Below are 22326 nucleotides of genomic sequence, written 5' to 3'. Positions count from 1 at the left end.
TTTTTTTAAAAGCGTATAATTCACTGGTTTTTTATCTACTCATGAGGCTGTGCAAGGATCACTATTGTCTAATTCCAGAACATTTTTATCACCCCAAAAAGAAACCCAGTACTCATTAGCAGTCACTCCCCCATTTCCCTCTTTTCACAGCACCTGGCCACTCTTGATCTACTTTCCCTCTCCACGGATCTGTTTGCCTGCTCTGAACATTTATTTCATACAAATGGAATCATACAATATGTGGTTCTTATGTCTGGCCTCTCCCCACTCCCAGCCCAGCGCCCTCAACACCCATCCGTGGTGTAGCATCATCAATGCTTCATTTCTTTTCGTGGCTGAGTAATACTCTGTTGTATGGACGTGTCACACTTTATCTTTTCATCATTTGAAGGATATTTGGGTTATTTTTACTTTGTGGGTATTATGAGTAATGCTACCATGAGCATTCATGTACAAGTTTTCATGTAAACATAGGTTTTCTTTCTCCTTGTTTTTACTGTAGTTAAGAGCATTTAACATGAGATCTACCTTGTTAGAATTTTAAGTGCATAATATAATGCTGTTAACTATAGGCAGTAGGCTGTGTAGCAGATTTTGAGAACTCGTCCATCTTGCGTAACTAAAACTTTATACCCATTAAACAGTGCCCATTTAGCTTTCTCCCCAGCCAACCACCATTCTCTTCTCTGTTTCCTTGAGTTTGACTATTTTAGATGTCTCATGTCAGTGGAATCAGGCAGCATTTGTCCTTCTGTGACTGGCTTATCTCAGTATCCTCTACACTAAATTGGTAGATAGCAAAAATTCATGGGCGCTAATTGAGGAGAAAGAGATGCCCGGAAGCGTATTTTGGCAATACGGCAATGACCTTGCTTGGTTCCTACTGGACCTGGGAGAGATCGAAGGTTGTCATGTATGGCAGGATTTCCTTCCTGTTTAAGGCTCAGTAGTATTCCACTGTAGGTAGATACCACATTTTCTGTATTCCTTCATCAGTTGATGACCATGGGAGCAATGACCATAGTAGTCAAGATATCTTGAGATACTGATTTGAATTCTTTTTGGGTATATGCCCAGAAGAGGAATTGCTGGATCATAAGGTAGTTCTATTTTTAATTTTTTAAAAAAGTTTTTCATGTATTTTGATAGAGATAGCATGTGCAAGGGGGGAAGGGGCAGAGAGAGAGAGAATCCCAAACAGGCTCTGCACTTGACAGCATGGAGCCTGACTTGGGGCTCGAACCCATGAACCGTGAGATTAAGAATTGAGCTGAAACCAAGAGTCGGATGTTTAACTGACTGAGCCACCCAGGCCCCCTCCCACTGAGCCACTCTGACTGGTGTGGGTGGTACTTCATTGTGGTTTTGATTTTCATTTCCCTGATTATTAGTGAATGATATTGAGAATCTTTTCATGTATCTATTGGCCATCTGTATGTCTTCTTTGGAAAAATGTCTATTCAGATCCTCTACCTACTTTTTTTTTAATGTTTATTTGAGAGAGAGAGAGAGAGAGAGAGAGAGAGAGAGAGAGATAGAGAGAACGCGCGTGCGCGAGCGCAGAGGGGGAGGGGCAGAGCGGGAGACATAATCCGAAGCAGGCTCCAGGCTCCGAGCTGTCAGCACAGATCCCAATGCGGGGCTCGAACTCATGAACCGTGAGATCATGACCTGAGCTGAAGTCAGACGTTTAACCGACTGAGCCACCCAGGCACCCCTCCTCTACCTACTTTTTATTTATTTATTTATTTTATTTATTTAATTTTTTTATTTTATTTATTTTTATTTTTATTTTTTTAATATATGAAATTTATTGTCAAATTGGTTTCCATACAACACCCAGTGCTCATCCCAAAAAGGTGCCCTCCTCAATACCCATCACCCACCCTCCCCTCCCTCCCACCCCCCATCAACCCTCAGTTTGTTCTCAGTTTTTTGTTTTTTTTTTTAATTTTTTTTTTTTTTTCAACGTTTATTTCTTTTTGGGACAGAGAGAGACAGAGCATGAACGGGGGAGGGGCAGAGAGAGAGGGAGACACAGAATCGGAAACAGGCTCCAGGCTCCGAGCCATCAGCCCAGAGCCCGACGCGGGGCTCGAACTCACGGACCGCGAGATCGTGACCTGGCTGAAGTCAGACGCTTAACCGACTGCGCCACCCAGGCGCCCCCGTTCTCAGTTTTTTTTTTTTTTTTTTAATTTTTTTTTTTCAACGTTTATTTTTATTTTTGGGACAGAGAGAGACAGAGCATGAACGGGGGAGGGGCAGAGAGAGAGGGAGACACAGAATCGGAAACAGGCTCCAGGCTCTGAGCCATCAGCCCAGAGCCCGACGCGGGGCTCGAACTCACGGACCGCGAGATCGTGACCTGGCTGAAGTCGGACGCTTAACCGACTGCGCCACCCAGGCGCCCCTCAGTTTTTAAGAGTCTCTTATGCTTTGGCTCTCTCCCACTCTAACCTCCTTTTTTTTTTTTTTTTTTCCTTCCCCTCCCCCATGGGTTTCTGTTAAGTTTCTCAGGATCCACATAAGAGTGAAACCATATGGTATCTGTCTTGCTCTGTATGGCTTATTTCACTTAGCATCACACTCTCCAGTTCCATCCATGTTGCTACAAAAGGCCATATTTCATTTTTTTCTCATTGCCACGTAGTATTCCATTGTGTATATAAACCACAATTTCTTTATCCATTCATCAGTTGATGGACATTTAGGCTCTTTCCATAATTTGGCTATTGTTGAGAGTGCTGCTATAAACATTGGGGTACAAGTGCCCCTATGCATCAGTACTCCTGTATCCCTTGGATAAATTCCCAGCAGTGCTATTGCTGGGTCATAGGGTAGGTCTATTTTTAATTTTCTGAGGAACCTCCACACTGCTTTCCAGAGCGGCTGCACCAATTTGCATTCCCACCAACAGTGCAAGAGGGTTCCCGTGTCTCCACATCCTCTCCAGCATCTATAGTCTCCTGATTTGTTCATTTTGGCCACTCTGACTGGCGTGAGGTGATATCTGAGTGTGGTTTTGATTTGTATTTCCCTGATGAGGAGCGACGTTGAACATCTTTTCATGTGCCTGTTGGCCATCCGGATGTCTTCTTTAGAGAAGTGTCTATTCATGTTTTCTGCCCATTTCTTCACTGGGTTATTTGTTTTTCGGGTGTGGAGTTTGGTGAGCTCTTTATAGATTTTGGATACTAGCCCTTTGTCCGATATGTCATTTGCAAATATCTTTTCCCATTCCTTTGGTTGCCTTTTAGTTTTGTTGGTTGTTTCCTTTGCTGTGCAGAAGCTTTTTATCTTCATAAGGTCCCAGTAATTCACTTTTGCTTTTAATTCCCTTGTCTTTGGGGATGTGTCGAGTAAGAGATTGCTACGGCTGAGGTCAGAGAGGTCTTTTCTTGCTTTCTCCTCTAAGGTTTTGATGGTTTCCTGTCTCACATTCAGGTCCTTTATCCATTTTGAGTTTATTTTTGTGAATGGTGTGAGAAAGTGGTCTAGTTTCAACCTTCTGCATGTTGCTGTCCAGTTCTCCCAGCACCATTTGTTAAAGAGACTGTCTTTTTTCCATTGGATGTTCTTTCCTGCTTTGTCAAAGATGAGTTGGCCATACGTTTGTGGGTCTAGTTCTGGGGTTTCTATTCTATTCCATTGGTCTATGTGTCTGTTTTTGTGCCACTCTACCTACTTTTTAATCAGATTGTTTGCTTTTTAGTGTTGAGGTATATAAGTTCTATATATATATTTTAGATATTAATCCTTTATTGGATATATCATTTGTAGATATTTTTTCCTATCTTCTATTCAGTAATGCCTTTTTGTTTTTTTGGTTGTTTCCTTTGTTGTGCAGTAGCTTTTTTTTTTTTTTTTCAATTTAAAAATTTTAAATTTCATTTGTTCAAAAGCTTTTTATTTTGGTTCATTGTGGCTTTGATTTACATTTGTGTTTCCATAATGACTAATGATGTTGAGAATATTTTTATGTACTTACTAGCCACTTGCATATTTTCTTGGGAGAAATAACTATTCAAATCAAATTCATTTTTTAGTTGGATCATTTGTCTTTATTGTTGAATTGTTCTTTATATACTTTGAATACTAGACCCTTGTCAACATAGATAATTTGCAGTTATTTTCTTTTATTCGATAGGTTGTCTTTTAATTTTCTTAATAGTGTCTCTTGACGTGCAAAAGTTTTAGTTTTAATGAAATCTAATTTGTGTACTTTTTTTTTTGTTTGCTTGTGCTTTATGTTCAAGCAACCTTTACTAAACCCAAGATCATGAAGATCTTGGAAACACCTCTGTTTCCTAAGGGTTTTGTGGTTTTAGTTCCTATATTTAGGTTTTTGATCCATTTTGAGTTAATTTTTGTAGGTGATGTGAGGTAGGGATACTTTTGTGTGTGGATATTCATTTGTTTCAGCTATAATTGGTGTTGATTACTCAGTTTGACAGTATGCTCTTCAGAAAATGGATGTGTGGAAAGGATAAAGTTTTCATGTCTGTCACTAGGTTTCAGTGTATTGAGGCTAGAAACTTTATTTGCTTTGATTTATTTTTATGCATAATACTTCCTTTAAAAAATTTTTTTTTTAACGTTTATTTATTTTTAAGAGAGACAGAGACAGAATGCGAGTGGGTTGGGGGAAGAGAGAGAGGGAGACACAGAATCCGAAGCAGACTCTAGGCTCTGAGCTGTCAGTACAGAGCCCAACGCGGGGCTCGAACTCACGAGCTATGAGATCATGACCTGAGCTGAAGTCAGATGCTCAACTGACTGAGCCACTCAGGTGCCCCGATGCATAATACTTTCTTTTGCGTGGATTTATATCATATCTCTTCTACCACAGTAGTGGGTTGGGTATCTGAAAATAAACTCAAAAACATAATATGTGATTACTAGGACCTGATCTATGAATTACATAAAGTAATAATCATTTTTGTGAACAAAAATGCCTGAATGATTGACTAGGTAGGTGAGCTAATCGGTCTCAACATTGGACTTTTTTTTTTAAATTAATGTTTATTCATTTTTGAGAGAGAGCGTGAGTTGGGGAGGGTCAGAGAGAGAGGGAGACACAGAATCTGATGCAGGCTCCAGGCTCTGGCCTGTCAGCACAGAGCCCGACTTGAACTCATGAACCAGGAGATTGAGCCAAAGTCAGATACTTAACCGACTGAGCCACCCAGGCGCCCCAACATTTGACTCTTAATTGGTGGGCATTTTTCCCTTCCATACGTATTGCTCTGTAGGCCTCTGTTTCATACCATCTCATCAAGTCAGAGCAGATAATCTTCTCCAGGAAGATTCTCTGATCAAGACAAAGCCCCTAAATAACTACTTTTCTGTGGAATTTACGAACAGGTGCCAAAGCCTCGTTTACATGTCACCTGGACTTTTCAATTTCTTTTTTACATTTTTCCCTTTCTCACTCTTACTTTGCTGGTCTTTTCCTTTCTCTTAGGTTGCAGTTGTTCTGATGGATACCCAGGGGGCATTTGACAGCCAGTCCACCGTGAAAGACTGTGCCACCATCTTCGCTCTAAGCACCATGACCAGTTCTGTGCAGGTAACACCACTTGCTTAAGATAAAAGTTTGCAGAGGAAATAAGATAAATGGAGTATATCTATTTTCAGTTATTGTTCTGTTATCAGAATCCCTAGGTGACATGTAAATGTTCTTTTTAGACTACAGATAGACGTTAAGCTCTTAGAAGCTCAAAAAGGAGCTTAAACTGTTTTTCCACTTTGGTCGTAAGTATATATAAAATACGCCAAAAAAAGTCTGGAAAGTGGAAATTGAATCACGTTAATTACATCACACAGGAACTGGGGATTTGGTAAGAACTTAAGAAAACTGTATTTTAAGCAGTAAAGGAAGAATTATGTGATTCCAACCTTATATGTGTCGTTTCCCAAAAGAGAGATAATATTACTGTTTGGACAGACCTTGGGTACTTCTGTGCAAACCTTTAGTTGTACAAAGCTTCTCTTCAGTGCTTTTGCTTATTTGGGGTTCCTTTCAAGTAAGCTAGAGTGGTATCAATCTGGATTTTTGTTTTCTAGATTTATAATCTGTCCCAGAACATTCAGGAAGATGATCTTCAGCAGCTACAGGTATATATTCATCATAAAAGTCTTAAGGTCATAATGTATCATTTAAAAGTTTTGAGACTAAGAAAAATTTTGCAGCTGAGTAGTTATAGCAATAGATTGAATGGTGGGGGAAAGTTTTTGGCTCACAGCGGTCCGGTCCTGTTACTGCTGGGTGATCAGGCAAGGCCTTACTGAGTTGAGCACGGAACCCAAGAAAGTGGGCGAGTAAGTTCTGCAGCTATATCTGGGGGGGGTGGGGAGTAGTGGTGTAGGAGACAGGACAGCAAGACGACCTGGGGTGGAGGGTGCTTGGCAGGATTGGAGAGCAGCAAGGAGGCCAGTGGCTGGGACTGGGAAGTGTGACAGGAGGAGGCTTAGCGATGACGTCAGCGAGGCATTTAGGTCCTGCTGATGCTCGGCTTTTGCAAGGGCTCGGGCTCTTCCTCTGGGGGAGGTGGGAGCCGTGTGTTGAGCAGAGTAGTGATGTTATGTGAGCAGAGGGTCACTCTGGCTGCTGCATTTGGGGTAGATTTTTAGGGACAGGCGTGCATTCAGTGAGGCCGGTTGTGAAGCTGTTGTAGTAATCCAGGTGAGGCTTAATAAGTCCGTGTTTGTAAAATGCGTAGCTTTGTGTGCCTGGAAAAGAGTATGTGCTTAATAACTGCAAGCCATTATTTATCATTACTGTCACTACCTACGGTTAATTACTCGCGGTCTTCTATTCTCCACGCAGCGGTCCTTCTATGTTCGTCCTGTAAAATACTGTTCCGTGGCGACTCCAGAGTGGAATGCAGTTCTTAGCATGACTTTCTGATTCCACTTGTCCCATTGACATTCAAGAAAACACATCAGCATACAGAGGAATGAGGGTGTCATTTATTATGGGGATTACCTGGAGTTAGTTCTAATTTATAGTCCTGTAAAAAGCAAAGAACATCCTTCCTCAGCCTTGGCCTGTACCTGGTGACTGGTGTTTCTGCACCGGGGCCACGACTCAGTGGTTGAGAGCTGTTGTTCTTAAACGCGTCTGTCAAAACTTGAGTTCGACACCTTTTCCCCTGAAACGGATTCCTCTCTAGACTCCTGCCTTCCGCACACGTTTCTGAATGTCTACCTCGTATGAGGCGGTGCACCCGGTGCTGTAGACACAGTAATGCTTGAGGCAGACGTCATCGTGTGTGGATCGTGTCATCCGGTCAGCGAGAGGTCATAAATGAGTAGGGGTGGGTGACGGGTGAGGGCTGCTGTAGCCAAGGACCGCAAACGAGGGGGCTCACACAACACAAAATTATTGGGTCACGGTTCTGGAGTCTGGAAGTAGAAGTCCAGCTGTCCACAGGGCCATCCCCTCTCTGAGCCTGTGGGGAAGAGTCCGTTCCTGCCTCTTCCTCGCTTCTGGCCGTCCTCGGCATTCCTTGGCTTTGTAGACTTTCGGTCTCTGCCCCTGTCTTCCCTCCGTGTGTCTCTTTGTCTTCACCTTGCATTCTTCCCCGCGTCTGTATTACTTTTTCTCATAAGGACCCCCAGTCATACTGGCTTAGGGCCCACGCTAATGACCTTGTCTTAACGTGATCACCTCTGTGAGGACCCCGTTTCCAGTAACGTTTCCTGGTGGAGATGCTTTCTTCACTCTATGCCGTCTTCATAGAGGCTGAATTTAGCTCTATAAATTAGTAATACATTATCTGTCACTGTAGTAGTTTCTTTATTCTTAAAAGTGAAGTGTATTCCTTATGACATTAGAAATGATGTTCTAAAAAAATGATGATGTTCTTGCAAAAAATTGGACACCTTGGATAGATTGAACTCCTCCTTCACCACACAGATCAGGTTTGAATGTATCCTTTCTGTTCTTTTTCTTTGTAAGCACATATATATCCCTATAGAAAATAGGTAACGTGACTACGTGCCTTATGCAAACTCTTTGAGACTATGTGTGTTTTGGAATTTGAAATTTTTTGGACTTTAAATATATATTTTTTAACATTCATTTTTGAGAGACAGAGTGGGAGAAGGGTAGGGGCAGAGAGCGGGGGAGGGGCAGGGGAGACACAGAATCTGGAGCAGGCTCTAGGCTCCGAGCTGTCAGCACGGAGCCCGATATGGGGCTTGAACCCATGAACCGCGAGATCATGACCCAAGCTAAAGTCGGATGCTCAACCGACTGAGCCACCCAGGCACTCCTAAATTTTTTGGATTTTAGATAGAGAAATATGATGCATATAAGCATGAGGTTGAGGACAGTAATAGACATTCAGATAATACCTCCTAATAAAACATTTTACTATTTCTGCAGTGAAAGGTATGTCTGAGAGATGAAATGGGACAAATAAAGCTTAGAAAAAGCCTCACATCAGTTCAAGGCAGGTTTTCCTCCAAATGGTTTTCAGAACTTGTTGGATTTCAGAATTAGGTAGGAGAGATCATGGGTTTTGTACAGTTTTGTATGTGTGTTTTTGTCTTGTTTATATGTAGTATTTTATATGTTTTAGGTGCTTTCTTTTTTTAAGTATCATTTCATTGTTTTGACAAAGTAATATATATATAATGTATATGCACAAAATAATGTATATACATACACATATGTATATATACTATACACACACACATAGTGGAAAAGTCAGTAGAATTGCAGTGTTCATAATAAAAAAGAACATTCTTTTGACCTCCTAGTTCGTTCTCCAGAGGCAACCACTTGTGCTTTGGGCTGTGTCTTCTGCTATTTGCTTCTGAATGTTTAAAGAACATGCTTATACTGTTCCTTCTGGATTATTACAATTGAAATAGTCATAGCTTCTTGTGCAGAATTAGGATTTAGCATCTTTACCACTCTCCCACCCTCACCCATTGGCTTCCTTCCCCTCGTCCTTCCAATAGGTAGGTCACAAGTTGTAGCTAAAAAGGTATTTGTATTTGCCTTATTGTATGGGTATTTTTCTATGTTTTTCATCACTGACGTTTCTTGTGAATTATGGTTGCATTTCTTGTAATGAATTACCTGTTGCTTTTTTTGTTGTGGTCGTCATTAGTTTAGTGTTCTGTGTGCTTATCACTAATGTATCTCAAGGGATAGACTCCTAAACCTCTCAGTATGATCTACACACTTAGGCTCTGGTTTTGTGTTTTGTGTTTTGTTTTTTTTTCTTTTTTCTCCTTGGGGAGGCCTCATGCCTGGTCACAGTGTTCTCCTCCTCTCCCCTGGACTGCCTCCTTTAGGCCTGGTGCACAGCTGTCCCACTGTCAATTTCTTTCTTTCTTTCTTTCTTTCTTTCTTTTTTTAATTTTACATTTTATTATGTTTTCCCTCATGATGAAAACATTTATGATATGTCTTTGCAACTTTGAAATATACAATGCCATATTATTAACTATAGCCACCATGTTGTACATTGCTTCCCTATGACTTAAGTATTTTATAGCTGGAAGTTCATACTTTTTTTTTTTTAAGATTTTATTTTTAAGTAATCTCTATTCCCAACATGGGGCTCAATCTCATAACCCTGAGATCAAGAGTCGCATGTTCTACCAACTGAGCCAGCCAGGCGCCCCTGGAAGTTTATACTTTTTAACCCCCTTCACTTTCTTTCCCCTACCCTCGCTCCACCCTTGTATCCATACGCTTGTTTTTAAATTTGTTCAGATTCCACATACAAGTGAGATCACATAGTGTTTGTCTTTGTCTTAGTAAAACAGTACAGTGCCTATAAGGCCCATCCATATTTGTTGGAGATAGCAAGATTGCCTTGTTTTTTATGGCGAATAATATTCCACTGAATTTTGCACCACATTTTTTGTATCCATTCAAACATGGATGGATACTTAGGTTGCTTCCATATCTTGGCTGTTGTAACTAAAGCTGCATTGACCGTGAGGGTGCATATGTTTTTTTGAATTACTGTTTTCGCTTTCTTCAGATAATTACCCAGAAGTGGAATTGCTAGATCATATAGTAGTTTCATTTTTAATTTTTAGAGGAGCCTCCATACTGTTTTTCATAATAGATGCACCAATTAAATTCTTACCAACAGTGGACAAGGGTGCCCTTTTTGCCATGTTCTTGCCAACACTTATTATTTCTTTTCTTTTTTGATAAACATTCATTCATCACACTGATGAGGTAATATATCATGGTTTTTTTTTTGTTTTGTTTTGTTTTTTAAAATTTTTTTTTTTCAACGTTTATTTATTTTTGCAACAGAGAGAGACAGAGCATGAACGGGGGAGGGGCAGAGAGAGAGGGAGACACAGAATCGGAAACAGGTTCCAGGCTCTGAGCCGTCAGCCCAGAGCCCGACGCGGGGCTCGAACTCACGGACCGCGAGATCGTGACCTGGCTGAAGTCGGACGCTTAACCGACTGCGCCACCCAGGCGCCCCTATCATGGTTTTTATTTTCATTTCCCTGGTGATTATTGATGGTGAACATGAATAATTCATGTACCCATTGGCTATCAGTATATCGTCTTTGGGAAAATGTCTGTATAGATTCTCTGCCCATTTTCTAATTGGATTATGGTTTTTGTGGGCATGTGTTGTTTGTGTTTTCTTTTTTTGTTATTTTGGCTGTTGAGTTATATAAATTCTTTTTTATTTAAAAAATTTTTTAATTTATTTAATTTTTTAATTTTTAAGAAATGCTTATTTCTTTTTTAAAAAATTTAATGTTTATTTATTTTTGAGAGTGTATGCCTGTACGCTGGTGGGGGAAGGACAGAGAGAGAGGGAGACAGAGGCTCTGAGGTGGGCTCTGTGCTGACAGCAGAGAGCCCAATGTGGGGCTTGAACTCCCAAACCGTGAGATCATGACCTGAGTCAAAGTTGGATGCATAACTGACTGAGCCACCCAGGCACCCCTTAAATGTTTATTTTTATGTATTTTGAGAGAATGAGTGTGTGGGAGGGAGGGGCAGAGAGGGAGGGGAGGGAAGGGGAGAGAGAATCCCAAGCTGTTAAAAAACCCGTGAACCATGAGATCGTGACCTGAGCCTAAATTGAGAGTCAGACACTGACTGAGCCACCTGGGTGCCCTGAATTCTTTATATACTTTGGCTATTAACCCTTCATCTGATATATGATTTTAAATTATTTTCTCTCATTTAGTAGGTTGCTTTTTCATGTTGTTAGTATTTTTCTAATTCCTGTGCAGCTTTTTAGTTTGGTGTGGTCCCACTTGTTTATTTTGGCTTTTGCTGCCTTTGCTTTTGTTGCCAAATCCAAAAAATTGTCGAGACTGACGTCAAGGAGCGTACCACCTGTGTTTTCTTCACAGAGTGTTAGGGTTTCAAGTTTTAAGTCTTTGATCCATTTGGAGTTAATTTTTGTGTCTGGTGTTAGATAGTGGTCCACTTTCATTCTTTTGCATGTGGCTGTCCGGTTTTTTCACCACCGTTTGTTGAAGAGACTGTCTTTTCCTCATTGTATATTCTTGGCTGCTTTGTCATAAAGTTAATTGATCATCTGTATGTGGTTTTATTTCTAGGAGAACAGAGAGCTGTTCTGTTCCATTGATCTGCATGTCTGGTTTTATACCAATACCATACAGTGTTTATTACAAAACAGTAATATAGCTTGAAATCAGGGCCTGGGATGTTTTTTTCAATTCCTTTTGCAGTTGAATCCTATTTAACCTTTTATTTGTTTATTCTCTCCTTTGTTGTTGTTGTTGTTTATTCTCTCCTTAATTCTAGACATTCTCCCCTAGCTTTTCTGAGAAAGGTTAGAATGGATGTATAGCAGATCACTTTTTTGAGTTCTTGTAAGTCTGAAAATATTTTAATTTTATCCTAGAATTAATGATAGGATAGAAGTAATTTTCTTTTAGAATTGAGGGCATTGCTTCATTGCCTTCCAGCTTCCAGTGTTGCTGCTGAAGTCCCACACCATCTGATTCCTGATCCTTTGTATGTGACCTTTTTCTCTCTGAAGCTTTTAAGATCTTCTTATTGTTGGCATGAATTTTCATGGTAATGTACCTTAGTGTGGGCTTTTTCTTCATTCTTTGTAAACCCGCATCCTCAGAAACATAAGATGTTGCAGCTCTTGCAACCAAGAGAAAACTGGATGCTGTTAAGAAGCAACATTCAGAAAACAAAAGCTCCTGGAAATGAAAGCTGTGGCAGCAAAAACGGAAACTTTTGTAGAGAAGGAGTTAGACGCCAAATTGGAGAAACTCTTGCTGGTAGGTTGAATGAAAGAACAGAGTAGAAATTAGACCAGAGGGAGGGAGTGAAGCAGAGAGAGAAGGGCAGGGGGGTGGGGAGGAGAGAGGAGGGAAAAGAGGGAAGAAGAGAGGAGAGGGAGAGGTGGAGAAGAAGGAGAACAGGAGGGCACAGCAAAAAAAGGAAACATTGAGCATCAGTTCAAGAGAGGTCGCACCTGTTATTAATGATAGGTGTTTTAGTAAAAGAGAAAATGGAGGGAAAGAAATTATAAAAGGGATAATGTAAGATGATGTTCTAGAATGAAGGACATGAGTTTTTGTCTTTCTTCTGGAAGCTTGTCTCAGAGGTCTGGTGTCCTTGGCCATGTGTATTTAAGATGAGTTATTAAAAATCTGACTGGGACCTTTGGCGAGAGGGCGAGCCTTGTGCACTGGTTTGGACAGTGAGGTGACTGAGCAAGATTACTTGGATATTTTATTGCAACCCCGAAATGTCTGTATTTGCAGACTGTTCTTCTTGGGCTATGAGTGTCCCCAGAGAAGAGTTCTTTAAACCCCTGCCCGAGTGGGTAGAAGCTTACTGTGGCTCCAGCAGGGCGACAGGCTAAGGAGACTTCACTGTTCAGTATGTCGACCTTGACTGAAGTGCCCGTTTCTGGTAAAGTAGGGGACTTACTCCTCTTGGCTGAGTTCGGTATCAAAGTCTAAATTCTTTCTAGTTTATCCCTTCCAGATAGTACACTTCCCATCTTCTGTGGGCAGATAGAGGGTTTGGAGCGCGGGGAGGAAGCGGGATCTGTGAGGTTAGGTGCTCCAAAAGGTGCTCTCTCCAAAGACTTTCAACTGTTTCTTTAGTTGTTAGTCCCGTTCCCTCACCCCCCTCCTACATGGTGACCGGTGCTTCTCATTTCTGAGCCTTTCAGGGATTCTGCTGAGAGAATCTGCTTTTTTCCTGTTGGCCCCTGCCTGTCACAGACAACTTAAGGCAGAGAAAGACAACACTTGAGACAGTTTTCATTTGTCTGTTTTCCTTCCAGAGTATTTTTGATAACTCTTTGCTGCCATATCAGTTCTCATCTTCTTTGTCCTGTGAATTTATAACTTCTAAACTTCATTTTGCTATACTGTTTTTTTCAAGTTTATTTATTTATTTTGAGAGAGAGAGAGAATGTGAGCAGGGGAGGGGCAGAGAGAGAGAGAGAGAGAGAGAGAGAGAGAAAATCCCAAGCAGGCTCCGTGCTGTTAGCGCAGAGCCTGACGCGGGGCTCGATCTCACAAACCGTGAGATCATGACCAGAGCTGAAGTCAAGAGTTGGAGGCTTAACCGACTGAGCCACTCAGGTGCCCCCGTTTTGCTGTACTTTTAGTGCGAGGCTTCATAAGGACATAGACATAAACGGACGTGTAAACCCTGACCGTAGAGAATTTGCTCATTTGGTCATTTGCATGGCATATATGCCCCTGGCCCCATATTCCTCCCGCTGCCTGAGAGACAGTGCACAGAACAGGCAGACATTCCTGCCCCCCTGGAGTGTATCTGCTAGTAGTGAAGGCAGGCACTGTCCAAGTAAGTAAAGGTGTGGTGTGTAGCCTAGTGAGATGGGTTAAGGAAAAATATTTGAAAGACACGGGGTAGGAAGAATTGTGGGGAGACTTGTAATCCTCTCAGGTAGGTGGTGGTCCGGAAGTCTTCTTTGAGAAGGAGCCATTTGGACTAAAAAGTGAGGGAACTGATTGTGCAGTTATTTGGGGGGAGAACATTGTAGGCAGAAGGAGTCAGAACAAAGTCCCTGAGGCAAGCACTGTGCCCAGCGTGCTGGAGGAAGAGCAAGGAGGGCCAGTGTAGCCAGATCTCACCGTAAGGGGCTGCCTTTTATACGATTAGGTTGGAGGGTTTTAAGCAGAGGCATCATGTGATCTAACTAACTTCTCAAAGCACAGCCACCCAGGCTGCTGTATTGAGAATAGTCTGGGGGGCGGAGCAAGGGTAAGGCAGGGAGGCCAGTTAGGAAGCTGTGTAATATTCCAAGCCACATAGAAGCTGGAGTGGTTGGCTTCTGGGTTTGTTAATGAATTGGGACATGGGATGTGAGATAGGAATAACAGGTTATTGTAAGGTTCATGGCTCTCTGAGTTTTTGAAGCCGTAGAACTGTGGTCTCATATGAGTAGTATTGAGTCTGTTAAATGAGTTCTTTGCTAAAGAATACCCATAGAAGTACTTTAAATAATTTGGCCTAACAAGCCATTAACTTTTCTTTTTCAAAGCTCTTCACAGAATATGGTCGTCTGGCGATGGATGAAATTTTCCAAAAACCCTTCCAGGTAGAGTGTTAACTATAATGTAATTCATGTCTTTGTTTCAGTTCGGAGACCAGCCAGCTGCAGGACACAGGCCAGATCAGGCTAGCGGCCTGTTTTTTTTTTGTTTTTTTTTGTTTTTTTTTAAATTTTTTTTTTCAACGTTTATTTATTTTTGGGACAGAGAGAGACAGAGCATGAACGGGGGAGGGGCAGAGAGAGAGGGAGACACAGAATCGGAAACAGGCTCCAGGCTCCGAGCCATCAGCCCAGAGCCCGACGCGGGGCTCGAACTCACGGACCGCGAGATCGTGACCTGGCTGAAGTCGGACGCTTAACCGACTGCGCCACCCAGGCGCCCCATTAGCGGCCTGTTTTTATAAGACCTGTGAGTTAGGAGTGGTTTTTATATTCTTCAATGATTGAGGTCAAAAGAGGAATAATATTTCATGACGTGTAAATTAGCTGTGGACACTGGCATTTAAATTTTACATAAAGTTTTATTGGAACACAGCTACACTTATTTGTCCACAGCCTCTTCTTCTTAAATACTTAAATACTTCTAAAATACTTCCTCTTAGGTCCTTTACGAAAGTTTTCTGGCCCCTGCTTTAGTTAATTGTTTCATGAGGGTGAGAATGCATAGTAGCCTCAGTGAGATTAGAGGAGCTTTAAGTATTACTTAATTTAGTTTTCTTTTCTTTTAAAAAAAATTTTTTTTAGTGTTTGTTTATTTTTGAGAGAGAGAGAGAGGCAGACTGTAAGCGGGGGAGGGACAGACAGAGAGGAAGAGACAGAATCCGAAGCAGGATCCAGGCTCTGAGCTGTCAGCACAGAGCCCGATGAGGGGCTTGAACCCACGAACCGTGAGATCATGACTTGAACCGAAGTCTGACGCTTAACCAATTGAGCCACCCAGGCGCTCCTTTTGTGTTAAAAAAAAAAAAAAAAATTTTTTTTTGATGTTTAGTTTTCCTTTCTAACATTTAAAGTAGATCTGATTTTATGATATGCTGCTACCATGTTGTTTTCTTGTCCTTTAGTCCGTTCTTTATACTTGTCTTTATAGCACAGCCCCAGATTTGACGTCTTCTCGTCAGTTTCTTCCTTCTGCTCTTATGAACCCATGGGAACAAAAACAGCAGATAGGTTATAGTGACCTCACATTTGTTTTGTTTTGTTTAAAAAACTTGTTTAAAAAAGTTTTTTTTTAAATTTTTGTTCATTTTTGAGAGAGAGACAGACTGTGAGCAGGGGAAGAACAGAGAGAGGGAGACACAGAATCCGAAGCGGGCTCCAGGCCCTGAGCTGTCAGCACAGAGCCCGACATGGGGCTTGATCCCACGAACCGCGAGATCATGACCTGAGCTGAAGTCAGACACTCAACCGACTGAGCCACCCAGGAGTCCCTGTTTTGTTTTTTTTAATATGTTTTTTAAAATGCTTATTTATTTTGAGAAAGAGAGAATCCCAAGCAGGCTTCACACTGTCAGCACAGAGCTGACATGGGGCTCCGTTTCACGAACCATGAGATCATGACCTGAGCTGAAGTCAAGAGTCGGATGCCCAACCGCCTGAGCCACCCAGGCGCCCCTGGTGACCACACATTTGGCTTATACGTGTCCTTGAGTGTTTATAATGTTCCTAAGACTTTACGGAAGAAATACATCCTTCACATTTTGTTGCTCCCTTTGAAGAAGCTGGCATTATGCAAAGAAGTATTTCAGTTGTTATTTTGAAAATGCATTTATGCAGCCTTGTGACATGCTCTGCTCTTTTCCTAAATAGACACTGATGTTTTTGGTTCGAGACTGGAGTTTCCCCTATGAATACAGCTACGGACTACAGGGAGGAATGTCCTTTTTGGATAAGCGCCTGCAGGTAAATAGAAATGCAGTCTTCTGAGGAGTTACCTACATGTCTTGATAACGTTCTCATTTGCCTTTAGCTATTGTATTTAAAGCAGATTATAGAAAATTTAAGTGTTAAATACTTACAGGTATCGGCACACTAATAGTGCTTGTGTAAGAGCACAGAGCCTGGGTATGTAATGCATAGAGACTGCAGAGAAGGACTCTCCTGGCAAAGGCCCGAGCTTTGACTGTAATTTCCATTTCATGTTTTACACCAGGTTCTCCATGTGCCTTTAGAATGTCATATTCAGAACTTTTGTTCTGTTGTTCTTGTTCACAGTTCTTGCTTGTTTTGGGGTGGACATAAACCGGCTTAGCCTGTTCTCCAAAATTAAAATACAGGAGTCCTCTGTCAATCGCTACTAGCTAGTTACATCCTCCTTCTGCTCACAAGCAAACCTTCCATTGTTCTTCTCCAGTATTGTGCAATCCTCTTTTTTGTAAAAGAAAGTCTTCAGTACGTGTTCTTGAGTGGCTAAAGGAGCCAGGCCATGGTTAATCAAATGTATGCATTTATTGCTTCTAGCGTCCTGAGTTTCCTCACTGGACAAAACATAGGCTGCTCTGATGCATCAGAGTTGGGATATCTTCTCTCCTTTGTCCTGTACCATTGGTTCCCAGTGCAGAAACACAACTGGTCTTTTGTAAATTGTTGGTCTTCATTGGCAGGTAAAAGAACATCAGCATGAAGAAATTCAGAATGTCCGAAATCACATTCATTCATGCTTCTCCAACGTCACTTGCTTTCTCCTGCCGCATCCAGGGCTCCAGGTGGCCACAAGCCCCGACTTTGATGGGAAATTGAAAGGTGTGTCACAAGTCATGTTATTCTAGACATGTGATTTGAGCTTTGGAATGAACCAGTGACCAGAAACTATCAGTTACGAGTCCAGAGAATGCTTAAGAGGAATAGTATGTTTCCTTAGAAAGAATGGTAGTTAGAGTCTACTTTAGTTTTTACATCTGCCGTACTGTGACCATCAGAGTTTACCTTAATTTTTCCATCTGAAATGGTGGTGGTAATATTGATGTCTTTCTAAGAGACGTGTTGTAATTACTGGCTTACAAGACATAGCAGTACTAAAATAAAAGACTAAACGTTGGTTAGCTAATACTTATCAAGTAAAATTAAGTTGCCAAAGGATGGTAACATGATGCGTGGCTTGGCTGTTTGTTTTCATCTTCTTTGTGATTATGGCAAAACCTGATGCCGGGTCACCTGCGATTATCAGGAGGTGTTGCCTAGATGGCAGCTTGGAGAAATTAGAGTCGGGACTCTTGGATTCCATTATCTTATTTTTGTTCCTTATTCATTAAGACGTTGACTCATTTAATGGCTAGCCCTCCGTTTACACAGGTTTAAAACAAGCACTTTTGTTTATAAACGTGTCTGAGCTTCTCAGGTTCCCGGTAAAGTTGGAATGGAAATAGCTGCCATTTTTAGAGGCTCAGCCATGTTCCCCGCCATCAGTCTGTCTGGGCTGCTGTCGCAAAATGCCGTATACTGAGCGGCTGTAAACAACAGAAATTTGTTCCTCATAGCTCTGGAGGCTGGAAGTCCAAGGTCAGAGTGCCAGCACAGTCGGGTGAGGGCTGTCTTCCTGCTCTCAGGCCTCTGGTTCCTTCATGTGGTGGAAGGACTAGCCAGCTCTGTGAGGTCTCTTGTGTAAGCACACTAGTCCCGTTCACAAGGGCTCCTCCACCCTGGTGACCTGACCGCCTCCCAAAGGCCCCACCCGCTAATACCACCGTCTTTAGAGGTTAGGATTTAAACATACCAAATTTGAGAGGGACACAGACGTTCAGACTATAGAACCAGCGCTGTGGTAGTTCACTTTCACACTTACTGTTCCCGGTGGTTCCATATGCAGATATTCTCTCCCGTATCTCACAGATGAAGAAACTGGCTTAGGAAAGTTAAGCAACTTGCTCAAAGTACTCAGCTGATAAGTGATGGGGTAGAGATTCACATCTAGAATGTTTTTGCCCCAGAGTCATATTGTGCTAAAATAGAAGTTTCTCTGTTATTTTGGGGGAAATTATTTATTTTTATTAAAAAATTTTTTTCTATATGTTTTTGAAAGAGGCACAGAGTGTGAGCCGGGGAGGGGCAGAGAGAGAGGGAGACACAGAAGCCAAAGCAGGCTCCAGGCTCTGAGCTGTCAGCACAGAGCCCGATGTGGGGCTTAAACTCATGAACTGTGAGATCACGGCCTGAGCTGAAGTCGGATGCTTAACCGACTGAGCCACCCAGGTGCCCCTATTTTTTATTTTTAAATGTTTATTTATTTTGAGAGAGAGAGCGCGCAAGTCGGGGAGGGGCAGAGAGAGGGAGAGAGAGAATCAGTGTAGAGCCCTATACAGGGCTCCCATGTCATGAACCCTGAGATCATGGCCTGAGCCAAGATCAGAGAGTCAGATGCTTAATCAGCTGAGCCACCCAGGCGACCTGAGGAAATAGTTTAGAGGGTATATAATGTTTAGTTACCAGGAGAACTTTTGAAGTGGAAGTTTTTCATGGCCTCATATTAAACACAAAATGCATCATTTTCAATTTATTGGACTTACTTGATCCAAGAACGTTAATATACTTGTTCACCTTAAGATTTACATTCCAGCTGGTCTTAATACTGCTAAAGGAACTGCGTTTGAGAGGCTTTATCTTCTGTTTGTCCCTGTGTGGTATTTTTATGTGGTTGGCAGCTTTCCTGAGCAGGAGACTTCAGAGCCTATTAGATGGCAATTCAGAAATCCAAGTTTGGAGCTAGAACCTTTTACTTGAAAAGCAGTAACAGGTACTTTCTGAGTGGAGCGTGTAGAGAAAGTTGGGTGTGTAGGTGATGTGTTCCTTTTGGGTGGTGATACTCTATTATTAGACATACTTTTACCAAACCTAAACTCTGGTTTGGTCCTCACTGGGCGAGGAGGTGCCCAGGGGATTCCTAAATGAGGAATCTGAGGAGGGAGTGGGCTTGCCTCAGGGTGGTCCCAGGTTTTCGGGGATAAACATACAGAATGGCATTCCTCGGTATTTTCAAGCATTTTAACATTTTAAAACATTCTGTTTTATTTATTTTTTTTCAACGTTTATTTATTTTTGGGACAGAGAGAGACAGAGCATGAACGGGGGAGGGGCAGAGAGAGAGGGAGACACAGAATCGGAAACAGGCTCCAGGCTCCGAGCCATCAGCCCAGAGCCCGACGAGGGGCTCGAACTCACCGACCGTGAGATCCTGACCCGGCTGAAGTCGGACGCCCAACCGACTGCGCCACCCAGGCGCCCCTAAAACATTCTGTTTTAAAATTCATCACTTTCATCATGTTATTCTAGGAGATAGGAAAAGTTTCTTTTAACTGTTTTGTAGCCCTGAGCTTTGAAATTTTGTATCGCTGTTGGGTTTGTGTATTGTATCTTTCCTAAGACTTCTGTAACAAAGTACCACAAACTGGTGGTTTAGGACAACAGAGATTTACTGCCCTAACAGTTCAGGAGACCAGAATTCCAAAATCATGGTGTCAGCATTGATTCCTTCTGGAAGCTCTGAGGGGGAATCTGTCCCGTGCTTCTCTCCTAGCTTCTGGGGTTTGCTGGCAAGCCTGGGCACCCCGTGGCTTGTAGCTGTGTCACTCCGGGCTCTGTCATCACATGGCTGCCTTCTTTCTGTGTATCTCTGTGTGTTCTCTCTTCTGATAAGGACACCACTGTTTGGATTTAGGTTCCACCCTAATCCAGTAGGATCTCAACTAGTTATGTATGTAATTTACAAACAAGGTCACATTCTGAGATTCCAGGAGGATATGCATTTTGGGGGGGTACTGTTCAACCCTGTATGTATTTAAAAATTATGAACAGCTTATCACTGAGTATTCAGTGTGCTAATTTTCATATATTTATAAAATAGGGAACAAATTCTGTATAAGCAACTTTTAGCCTCATGATTATTATTTGGTTCCCTCATCCACCATTGATGTTCAAAACACATTTATAAGGTTAAAATCTTCCTCTCTTACGTGAAAGGCAAGTCCCCAAAGAAGAAATACAAGTGGTCAGTATATACTCATAAAAGTATGTGTAGCAGCAAAATAATTAACAAAGTGCAAATTTATTGGTACAGATTCAGTCTTTATGTGTCGGTATCAAAATTTTAAATGTTTATGTCCTTTGATCCAGAATTTCAACTAAGCAGATGTATGGACAAGGATATATATTACTGTAGCATAACAGGGAATAATTGGAAACAAATGGGTGTTTTTGAGGAGTTAGTGAAATCATGGTACATCTGCACTTTTAAAACCATTTTTTTTTAATTTATTTATTTTGAGAGATAGAGGGCGAGCAGGGGAGGGGCAGAGAGAGAGAGAGAGAGAATCCCAAACATTGGGCTGACAGTACAGAGCCTGATTCAGGGTATGATCCCACGAACTGTGAGATCATGACCTGAGCCAAGATCGAGCGCTGGATGGACACTTAACTGACTGAGCCACCCAGGTGCCCTAGTACCTCTGCACTTTTAAAAGCTTATTTTAAAAAGTTATTAAAAGTCTTCTAAAAGGTTAAGGTAGATAGATGGATCTGTATGTATTTACATAGTTGTCTATGACATATTATTAAATGTAGAAAGATTGCACAGTAGCATATGTTGTATGATCCTATTTATTCCAAAATAGTATTTATAATTATGTTTTTAAGAAAAGATCTGAAAAATAAAAAATTCCTTTTTTGCTTTACTTCAACAATATGTTTATAATCTGCCCTTGTGTGTCTGTTTCAGGAACTATAGTCATTAGGATTGTTCCCAAAGAATTCTTATTAGCTCTGCAAAGGTCTGTGTACTTCGTAGCTTTGGAGACAGATATTTTGTAATTTTAGGAAATCTAAACGGTGTTTAAAAGAAGGGTTTTGAGTGAAGCATAAATTGGATGCTAAATTGCAAATGGTGACTTGGAGTATTTGGCAGGTGCTTGACTGAGAACCACATATACTTTATAGTGGGGGACCTGTAAATAGAGCTGATGTACTTTTCAGAGTTAAAGAAAATGCCTAGATGCTGTATTTTCTCAAGTATATCCTTGTACAGTGACTTGGTTGAGATCCTGCTGCCCTATTCCATACAACCTGAGAAAGACATTAGCTTGAGAGCAGTTAGGCCTAATCCATAGGAGGATCTTTTTTTTTTTTTTTTTAATTTTGTTTAATGTTTATTTGTTATTTGAGAGAGAGAGAGAGAGAGAGAGACAGTGTGAGCAGGGGAGGGGCAGAGAGAGGGAGACGGAAACTGAAGCAGGCTCCAGGCTCTGAGCTGTCAGCACAGAGCCTGACATGAGACTCAAACTCACAGACCGTTATGACCTGAGCCAAAGTCGGCTGCTTAACCGACTGAGCCACTCAGGCGCCCCTGTTTTATTTATTTTTAAAGAACGACCATTTATTCAGAGGTGAACACTTGCCAAACACAATCTTAGTTTTGGTGTAATTACTGCTTAACTGCTGCTGCTTCCTGTTGGCTAGATTAGCTCACTGTTAAGACCCCTTTCATCAGACACAGATGACTGTGTCATCACCATAAAGAAAACTGTCATCTTTGTATTTTCTAGAGCAGAGAGACTTAATGCAGTAACCACTGAGTTTTGTTTTGTTTTTGTTTTTGTTTTTTAAGTTTATTTTAGAGAGCATGAGCAGGTTACAGGGGCAGAGGGAGAGAGAAAAGAGAGAGAATCTTAAGCAAGCTCCATGCTCTGCCTGGAGCCCGACTCAGGGCTTGATCCTGTGACTCTGGGATCATGACCTGAGCCGAAATCGAGGACTGAGCCACCAAGATGCCCCACCACTGAGTTGTTTAGCTAGAAATTAACCT

General features: G+C 41.7%; 1 protein-coding gene across 2 annotated transcripts in view; it reads left to right on the top strand.

Annotated features, from left to right (window-relative positions):
* ATL3 (atlastin GTPase 3) overlaps positions 1-22326 on the top strand; it is a 51559-nt gene that overhangs the window by 17685 nt on the left and 11548 nt on the right. For both annotated transcript variants that reach the window (XM_047070264.1, XM_047070262.1), the window contains exons 4-8: positions 5468-5572; positions 6070-6120; positions 14526-14582; positions 16347-16439; positions 17141-17279. In XM_047070264.1, coding sequence (XP_046926220.1) covers positions 5468-5572; positions 6070-6120; positions 14526-14582; positions 16347-16439; positions 17141-17279 — 445 coding nt within the window. The remainder of the gene's footprint in view (positions 1-5467; positions 5573-6069; positions 6121-14525; positions 14583-16346; positions 16440-17140; positions 17280-22326) is intronic.

Source organism: Lynx rufus, unplaced genomic scaffold (assembly GCF_022079265.1).
Source record: "Lynx rufus isolate CCGP_SWC_20201006 ecotype Redwood Valley unplaced genomic scaffold, mLynRuf1.p SCAF_9, whole genome shotgun sequence".
NCBI classification, from domain to species: domain Eukaryota; kingdom Metazoa; phylum Chordata; class Mammalia; order Carnivora; family Felidae; genus Lynx; species Lynx rufus.
The sequence above is the reverse complement of the archived record's forward strand: the minus strand, read 5'-3'. Positions and strand labels throughout refer to the sequence as shown.